At 59.0% G+C, this 9,184-nt stretch overlaps 1 protein-coding gene across 12 annotated transcripts in view; it reads left to right on the forward strand.

Annotated features, from left to right (window-relative positions):
• TNK2 (tyrosine kinase non receptor 2) overlaps positions 1-8,779 on the forward strand; it is a 39,919-nt gene extending 31,140 nt beyond the window's left edge. For 10 of the 12 annotated variants that reach the window (XM_053672863.1, XM_053672858.1, XM_053672860.1 and 7 more), the window contains 7 exons: positions 1,851-2,045; positions 3,452-3,543; positions 4,124-4,168; positions 4,817-6,165; positions 6,267-6,362; positions 6,519-6,646; positions 7,980-8,779. In XM_053672863.1, coding sequence (XP_053528838.1) covers positions 1,851-2,045; positions 3,452-3,543; positions 4,124-4,168; positions 4,817-6,165; positions 6,267-6,362; positions 6,519-6,646; positions 7,980-7,986 — 1,912 coding nt within the window. In that variant the 3' untranslated portion in view covers positions 7,987-8,779. Of the gene's footprint in view, positions 1-1,850; positions 2,046-3,451; positions 3,544-4,123; positions 4,169-4,816; positions 6,166-6,266; positions 6,363-6,395; positions 6,491-6,518; positions 6,647-7,979 lie in introns of those variants that run through there. The other 2 variants (XM_037147414.2, XM_053672866.1) reach the window with 2 other exon arrangements.
• The last annotated feature ends 405 nt before the right edge of the window (positions 8,780-9,184 follow it).

A 9,184-nucleotide genomic window follows, 5' to 3' on the forward strand; every position in this document is an offset into this window, starting at 1 on the left:
CCAGTGTACCTGCAACGAAGGGAGGTGGGCTTGCTTGCTCTCAGAAGTGAGTCCAAATCAGGCTCCTGTGGAGGCAGCTTGGCTGTGTTGGCAAAGGGAAAGGAGCGGGGAGCGTGACCTCCTGCCAGTCTGGCTTTGCTCAGGGTCCACCCAAGGAGGGCATGGTTATGGCCTTGGACGTGAGTCCATTCTACTCTGCACTGCGTCTCCACCTCAGCTGTTTCTCATCCAAGTTAATGAGCACCTCCGAAGAGGTGTAGGGAGCAGAGTCCGGCATTCAGCCCTGGGGCTGCTGTCTGAGACAGTTCTGTGGCGGGGCACAAAGAACCCAGGGAGCCGGCGAGTGTTGGGGGAGAGCAGCAGCAGGGTCCCCAGTGCCGGGCGCGCCTCCCCAACCTCCTCCCAGCGGTCCTCAACCTCAGCCAGCCCTGGGTGGGGTGGGGAGCACTTTTCTCCTTGGAATGGCCCTGCTATTTTCGGATGGGCTTTTTCCTTTCCTGGCTGTTGTCCTCGCTTCTTCCTTCCTTTCCTGCCCTTCCTACCCAGAGGGTAGTAATCTCAGGGTTGCTGTCTGTGGTGGGCCGGTCAGTGGCCTCGTTTATAAGAAGGCTGGGTTCCTCTCCTTCCCTCAGCTCACCTCTTGGATTCCCAAGGGCTGCTTTGCTCGTGAGGTTTGACTTTTGGTCTCTAGAAGAGGCTGTTTGGGGCTCACGCTGCCCCAGTGGGTCACATCACCTCACATCAGAGTCCAGGTGCTCAGCCTCCAGTCCAGCTACAGTTTTCTTTACACTCCTGGTTGGGGACAGGAAACATGCAGGTTGGGGACTGACAGTGAGAGCATGCAGCGTGGTGTCACATGTGTCCACCACAGCAGCATGTGCCTGTCACCACCTCTGCCTTAGCTTAGATTCTGCCTGTGACGTCAGAGTGAGGGGTCCCAGCCGCCGATGCAGGAGCCTCATGGCCTGTTGGCCTATTGGCATTTGCAGAGTCCAGGAGGACACTCTGTTTTTTTGCCCTCCTGCCCCTTCCCCTACCCCCACCCCAGGGGGCTTAGGCTGCCTATCAGGTGTTGTGTCTAAGGTCCAATCAAGGCGCCGCTGGCCCAGCCACACTGGGAGGCTGTGTGCCCTCCTGGTGCCTTGTTGGAGGCGGGGGGCAGGCTCCTCTCAAGGAGGGGATGGTGCCAGGGTGAAGGTCCCACGGCCCTGCCAGGTGCTACTGGATGGAGATACACAAACCAGTGACAGGAAGTCGCGGGTTCTCCCAAGTGCTTCGTAAATGTGTGAAGAGCCGCATGTGGTTGGAAGGCTTGGCCTCAAACCCAGTGCTAAGGCCACGGTGCTCCCTGGGGCCCTTGCAGCTCAGAGCCCTTGGAACTGGGCTGAAGAGTGTGATCAGGTGTCCAGAAAAGGACTGGGCCCAGGCTTCGCCAGGGGAGGAGGGAGACGAGGTGATACCGTGAGAAGGGCACTGGCTTTATAGACCGACAACCAGATTTGAATCCTGGGTCTTCTGTGACCTTTCTGGTAACTGTAGGCAAGTCACGTCACTTGTTTGAACCTGTTTTGTTTTTGTAAACTTTAGGAAAAGCTGTCCAACCTACCTAGGTAGCTTAGAGTAAGGCGGTATGCAAAGAGCCAGGCTCCGTACTGGGGGAGCAATCACGGGGGCTGCTGGGAGGAGGCAAGCTGATGGCAGAGTAGCCTCATCCTGGGCCTTACCCCTCCTGTTTCTTTCTCCTAAGGTAGGTAGACATCATAGCCAAAGATCTTGGTATGGAAAGAGTGCTCCTCCTTGGGGCCTTCCTACCACACCCTGGCGTTTACCATGTCATCTCTGTTGGGCAGGGCTGAAAATTACTGGTGGCGTGGGCAGAACACACGGACGCTGTGTGTGGGGCCCTTTCCTCGAAATGTGGTGACCTCTGTGGCTGGCCTGTCGGCTCAGGACATCAGCCAGCCTCTGCAGAATAGCTTCATTCACACGGGGCACGGCGACAGTGACCCCCGCCACTGCTGGGGCTTCCCCGACAAGATTGACGAGTGAGTACCGGGCACAGCCCCACCTGGGGCTCCCAGCCAGCGGCCCCTCCCTGGGCACGCGGGTTCTTTCAGGCTTCCAAGGCCCCTGTTACAACCACGGGGCGGAGGGTCGTTCATTGCCCAGCAGTTTTCCCTGTAGGCAGAACCGGTCCAGGAGCTTCAAAGGAGGGACCCACACTCCTCTCTGGTGGAAAGACCCACATGGGCTACAGTGTTAACCCCGCACACACTGTCCTTGAGCAGGGGCCTTCGGAAGCAGATCAGTAGGAAAGCTTTCCTCGCGGCCACCAACATTTGAGTGTCAGTTTCCCTTCTGCTGCTGCTAGTGGGGAGTTCGGGACGTGGGAACTCACTGGGTCAGGCCCAGGGGTCCAAGACCTCGAGAGCAGTCTCTGTGGAGAAAGAAAACTTCAGAGCTAATGTTAGGCAGCAGCTCAGCACTTTGCACTGGGGATAGCTGGGGTGGGGGGTGGTTCCAGTCTCCTTTAGGTGAAAGGATGAGGTCACTGGGGGGCACCTGGGGAGGACACAGAGAAGACTCAGTCACTGTCTGGGGGCACCGCCCCAGAGTTCTATCTGGAAGCTCCTCGGGCCAGGCTTCCTGCCGCTGCTGGCCCTAGGGGCTTCCAGGCCCCTGCCCTCTGCAGCCTTGCTCCTCTGACTTCTGACACATGTTTCTGCCCTGAGGGACACGGTGAAGCAGGTCCTTCACCTCCCTGCTCCCACGCACCAGTAGGCTCTGGGAGGGCAGCCTGTGTGTGGCTCTTGCACACAAGGGCCAGGTGAGGGCCCTAGAGAGTCGAGGCGGTGGAGCACAGACACCCTCCCGAGGGAAGCCGGGCAGCCTCTGCCCTGCTGCCGGTGGCAGTGGACAGCCCCGCCCCATTCCTCCAGACTTTAGTCAGCCCCAGTGACTAAGTCCCAGATCTTGATAGTCAGCACAGGGGTTGAGGGTGAACTGGGAGCAGGGCAGGTGGCCCTACCCCAGGCGGTAGGACAGAAGGATGTCTTCTGCCCACCCTGATCGGGGAGCGTAGCCGGATGCCTCTGGGCCTGGCAGGAGAGGCAAGAGTGTGCCAGCAGGTGGCTACTGGCCGTGGGTTGGGGCACCGTGGGGGTTGCAGAGGGCCAGCTCTGCCCTTGTAGGGTGTTCTTGGAGCCCCTACAGTCCTAGACGTTTGACTCGTAGCCAGGAGTCCTTACTCTGCCCTCTCTCCACAGTGCCCTCCCCTGGTTACAGCTTGGCTCTGCAGCTTGGGAGTCAGAAGTCTCGTGCTTCAGAGCCATGTCTGCAAGGGGCTGAGGCGAGGCAACCCCGCCAGATGCCTGACCCCAGGGGACAGGCCCAGCATCTCCTCCAGAGGTTTCCTCATTGCCACCACTGCACACTGGTTCTCTCCCCACAGACTGTATCTGGGAAATCCCATGGACCCTCCTGACCTGCTGAGCGTGGAACTGAGCACCTCCCGGCCCACCCAGCATCTGGGAAGGGTGAAAAGTAAGCCCCCCCGTCACTCCCTGGGAACCTCTTATTCATTGGCTGCCCAGGGGTACTGTCTTCTCGGGTCAGCCCTGAGCCAGCTGTTCTGGCTCTGTGATGGCTGGGTCAGGACAGCAGGGGGACAGTTGGGTCAGGCTCCTGCTGGGTGTGGGGTGGAAGATGAGAGGCAGCTGTATCCGCCGAGGTGGGTATCTTCGGTCAGTCCTACATTGGCCTGCCCGAGCTCTCTCCACCCTCCTCCTTCCCGCCGTGCTCGGAACCTGGCCTTCCTCACCCACTCTAATCCTGCTCTCCTGTCCCAAGCCAAAACCACCCCACGGGCTTCATCTTGGCCAGGAGCCTCAGCCACCCCCTGGATCCTGGGCCTGTCATTCCGGAACACTGTTTCCCCCATCCTCCCGCCCATTGCTTCCCATTGCTCTTGGGTTTGTGCGTTCACTTGCCCTTACTCACTGTGCATTCTCTCTCTCTCTCTCCCCCTCTCCACGCTCTGCCCTCTGTCTCGCTCTGTCTGCCGCCCCTGTCCTCTCTCTGTTTTGCTCTGCTCCCCTCTGCTCTCTGCATGGCCCTTCTGCAGGGGAGCCTCCACCTCGCCCACCTCAACCTGCCATCTTCACTCAGAGTAAGTGGGGCTGCTCTCCCTGCCTTGGCCCCGCCCCCCTCTCCCTCTGTCCTCTCATTTCTCCTCTGGCAGGTACAGAGCCCTGGTGGTTGCTTGGGTGGGAGAGGCAGTGAGCTTTCACTGCTGGCCTGGCCTAGCATACCCTCCTCTCCATTCAAGCCCCCCCCCAAAAAAAAAAAAAACCCCTGGGCTTCTGCCTCCCTCCACCATTGCTGGGCCTGCCTCACCCTCTGGGACCTGCAGAGGCTGGGCCTTTGTGACGGTGGGTCAGGGGCTCCTGTTGCTCTTGATGGTGGGGATTGCCCATTGCCCCTGCCTGTACTGGTAGTGTGCTGTAATGGGGTCGCTAACTAGGGGCAGGGGCGTTTGGGGTCTTGTGCTGATGGAGGGGCATCAGAGGCAGGAGGGTGTGGGTGTCATTTGCTGGAGCTGAGATGGAGGCTGGGGTTCACCCTCCCATGCAGAAGGCTGACAGCATCCAGAGAAGGCTCCGCCTTCCTCTTTCCATGGGGTTGCTGTGCACTGAGAATTTAGTGTTTGAGGGATCCCCTGGGGAGTTGGTGGGAGACAGTTGGCTTTCTTCCCAACCCCGCCTTTCTGTCCTCCTACCTGACCCTGCCTCTCTGTGCGGGTTTCCCTCCACTGCAGAACCGACCTATGACCCTGTGAGCGAGGACCAAGACCCCCTATCCAGTGACTTCAAGAAGCTGGGCCTGAGGAAGCCGAGCCTGCCCCGTGGGTTGTGGCTGGCAAAGCCCTCGGCCCGGGTGTCCTGCACCAAGGCGGGCCGCGGTGGCAGTGGCAGTGAGGTCACACTCATCGACTTCAGTGAGGAGCCCGTGGTCCCCTCCCCACGGCCCTGCGCACCCTCGCTGGCGCAGTTGGCCATGGATGCCTGCTCCTTGTTGGACAAGACCCCACCACAGAGCCCCACAAGGGCACTGCCCCGACCCCTGCACCCCACACCTGTGGTGGACTGGGATGCGTGCCCACTGCCACCACCTCCTGCCTACGACGATGTGGCCCAGGATGAGGATGACTTTGAGGTCTGCTCCATCAACAGCTCCCTAGTGGGCCCAGGGGTCCCTCCTGGGCCCAGCCAGGGTGAGACCAATTACGCCTTCGTGCCCGAGCAGGCACGGCTCCTCCCTCCCCTGGAGGACAACTTGTTCCTCCTGCCCCAGGAGGGGAGCAAGCCCCCCAGCTCAGCCCAGACTGCAGAGATCTTCCAGGCGCTGCAGCAAGAATGCATGCGGCAGCTGCAGGTCCCAGCTGGCTCACTGGCACCCTCACCCAGCCCAGTGGGAGATGACAAGCCCCAGGTGCCCCCTAGGGTGCCCATCCCCCCAAGGCCCACACGCCCACGAGGTGAGCTGTCTCCAGTCCTCTCAGGCGAGGAAGAGATGGGGCGATGGCCTAGACCTGCCTCCCCTCCCCGGGTGCCTCCCCGGGAACCCCTGTCCCCTCCAGGGTCAAGGACCCCCAGCCCCCTGGTGCCACGTGGCAGCTCCCCGCTGCTACCTCGGCTTTCAAGTTCACCTGGGAAGACCATGCCCACCACCCAGAGCTTTGCCTCAGACCCCAAGTATGCCACACCACAGGTGATCCAGGCACCTGGCCCACGGGCTGGTCCCTGCATCCTGCCCATCGTCCGAGATGGCAAGAAGGTCAGCAGCACCCACTACTACCTGCTGCCTGAGCGCCCACCCTACCTGGACCGCTACCAGCGCTTCCTGCGGGAGGCACAGAACCTTGAAGAGCCAGCCCCCCTGCCTGTGCCCCTGCTGCCCCCACCCAGCATCCCAGCCCCTGCCGCCCCCACTGCCACTGTTCGACCCATGCCCCAGGCTGCCCCAGACCCCAAGGCTAACTTCTCCACCAACAACAGCAACCTAGGGGTCCGGCCACCATCCTTGAGGGCCGCTGCTCGGCTGTCACAGAGGGGCTGCCCTGGGGTCAGGCCAGAGGCTGGACGGCCAACAGATAAGATCCAGATGGTAAGCACCAGGCCTTGCTGTCGGGTGAGGAGGGGCAGGAGCCTGAGGGCCGCAGAGGAGTGGGCCCAAGTGGTGCTGACCAGGTGGGCGGGTGTGCTCAGCTGCAGGCCATGGTGCATGGGGTGACCACAGAGGAGTGCCAGGCAGCCTTGCAGAGCCACAGCTGGAACGTGCAGAGGGCTGCCCAGTATCTGAAGGTACCGCCACCTCCTGCCCACTCTGGTTTGCAGGGCCCCTGAAGACTGGTTCTGCTGCTCCCTCCCACTCCTTCCCCCTCTCTGGTTCTCTGTCCCCACCCTTGGCTGGTGCCCTGTGGTGCCATGCGTCCCATGGCACCACCCTCTGCTCCTCAGGTGGAGCAGCTCTTTGGGTTGGGCCTGCGGCCGAGAGGCGAGTGCCACAAAGTGCTGGAGATGTTCGACTGGAACCTGGAGCAAGCCGGCTGCCACTTGCTGGGCTCCTGTGGCCCCGTCCACCACAAGTGAGTGAGCCCCACACCCTGTCCGCTCCCTGCGCCCTCAGGTGTCCTGGAGCACACCATTGTAGGGAGAAGCTCGGCACCTCCCAAGGTTACACACAACCAAGAGACACAGGGCTCCCCAGGTGGGAGGAGGGAAGTTGGGCCCCAGTCCCGGGACGACTGGGGGGTGAAAATAGTTTCTCCTAAGCCTGTTCATGTAGACTTTTATTTAGTCACATGGTTCAAATGGAACTAATGAGTCAAAGAGGCCAGTGGAGCCTCTGTGGTTACAGGGGCCTTGTTTCCCAACCCCCCCCCCATACACACACACACACACACACCCCCCCCACCCCCCCACCCCCCCACAGCACCCTGAGCAACTTCCAGGGAGAAGCAGTTCAGGACCTAGTGATTTAAATAAATATTTCTGCCCTGGAGGGGCAGCTTAGTGAGAGCATGCTCCTGTCACGCCAAGGTTGTGGATTTGATCCCTGATCAGGGCACGTGCAAGAATCAGCCAGTGAAGGCGTTGATCAGTGGAACAGCAGCTCTCTCTCCCCCTCTCCCTCTTTCTCCCCCCACCCCTTCCCCCCGTTTTCCTTTCTCTCTCTAAAATCAGTAAAAATACACAGCCCTAAATAAATATTTCTCACTTCTGCATTTCATAGTTCAGTTTAAAGTAACATTTAATAGTTTTAATGTCTTTTTAAAGGAATGTCTAACCAAAAAACTCCATTACTTTCCTATAAATAATGGAAGTAGATGTGTATGTATAACACAGTAAGTTATATAAGTAAGATACAGTGATATGTAGTATAAATGTATTTATGAAAGTTTTATCAAGTGACAAAGTGGTGAGATGGGTGGGTTCTAGCTCCACCCTGGGAGAGGCGCTGGTGGGGTGCCGGGGTTCAGAGCCGCTGGGCTGCGGCGGCTCAGGCACAGTGTGAGCTCCCACACGCGTCCCGATCTGTCAGGGCCTCATCTGTAAAACGTGTGTGAGTGACAGTGCCTGCCTCACAGACGTGATCAGAATTAATGAGGGCTGCATCTGTCACACTGAACAGCAAGTGTCTGGCACACACCATTAGGAAGTTCTTACTAATTTGCATCCAAATAAACAGGCTTTGCTGCCTGTCACCCTTGGATACTGTAATACACAGTCCTGCTGCTCTCTTATTTTTAGTTCTTTAAAGAAAAAAAGGCATCCCAGGATGTAAGTTCCAAAATCATTGCCTAGAACTACCAGTTTTTAACCAACTTGCCTGTCACAGAGGGGCCCTCCCGCACTGGTCAATCCATACTCTTGCATCAGCCCGTTGATGGAAAGATTTTCTGGTTGTTTCCCCTTTAGGCGCTGAGATGTCTGGAGAGCCAGAGGTTTGCCCTGGAGGAACCACTTGAGCCTGTCCAGCTGACAGGATGGGAAGATGCCCATCCCAGGCCTGGAGGACCTGCTGCACCCGCTGTTCCTACTGGCAGAGCGAGGCCAAGGCAGCAGGAGGCTGGGAGCCCTGCCTTGCCTGTCCCTTCCTCACCCAGCACTGCCCCTGCAACTTCAGTTCGACTCACGGTGCCCCAAGCCTGGGTACAGGAAGTTGCCCCGAGACAGCAGGCCTGGGGTGGCCTCAGCAGGCCCTGTGGCTGACCTGCCTGTGGCTTCATCCGCTGTGGTAGGGCCTGTCGCTGGAGTGTGCCCCCAAGTCCTTCTGACAGGAAAGCCAGGTTTGACCCTGGGCCAGGAGGACGTGTTGGCCACACCACAAGGTGGACCAGTGCAGGGCTGGCCCTTCTCCAGGGAGCCCCTGGCAGGCATTTGGGTGTCCAACAGAATGTGACTTGTGGCCTCACCATGGACAGTGGTTTGCGACATGGCTGGTCTTTAGGTCTTGTGCCTGGAAGTAGCCTGAGGTGGCTAAGGAAGCAGAGCGTTGGTGCCGGATAGTTCTCTGGCTGGGACCAGGGCCCAAGGCCCCAGGGTTGGAAGGAGACCAAGGGGGTGGCTGCCCCGGAGAGATCCTAGTGCTTCCTCTGACCCAGCTCTTCCCTGTGCTGTTCCTTGTTTTCCCACCAGCCTCTGTCGCCAAAGTTGCTGCCCCAGCAATGGATATTTGCTTCTTTCAGAGAAATAAAATTAGTTTCTATTTTATGTTACTCATTTGTCCCTGCGTATCTTTGCCTGTTGGTCAGCAGCCTGAGTGCTCCCCGGGGCCACCACCATCTCTGTCCAGAGCAGCAGGCCTCATAGCACCACCTGTGGACAGAGGGAGGAAGTGCAGACTGGTTGACCTAGGGTTCCCTGCTGCCTGGACCGGCAGAGGGGCAGAGGCCCAGAGGCCCCACCAGACGTGGTCATTGGCTCACAGTCCCTGCATTTGAACTCTGAGCTGAAGCTGAGGTGCCAGTGAAGAGCAACCCACACAGCCATTCACTGCAGCAGTTTTGGGCTCAGCTGGAGCTGAGCCCGAAACTTTAGTAACAAGGAAGGGTTCAATACGCGTAAGTCTTTTAATTTTGTTTTTCTGGCTAACTGACGTTTCACATGGTTCAAAATTCCAA

The sequence above is a fragment of the Artibeus jamaicensis genome, unplaced genomic scaffold (assembly GCF_021234435.1).
Source record: "Artibeus jamaicensis isolate MK-2021 breed Jamaican fruit bat unplaced genomic scaffold, CSHL_Jam_final contig_793, whole genome shotgun sequence".
Taxonomy (NCBI): Eukaryota; Metazoa; Chordata; class Mammalia; order Chiroptera; family Phyllostomidae; genus Artibeus; species Artibeus jamaicensis.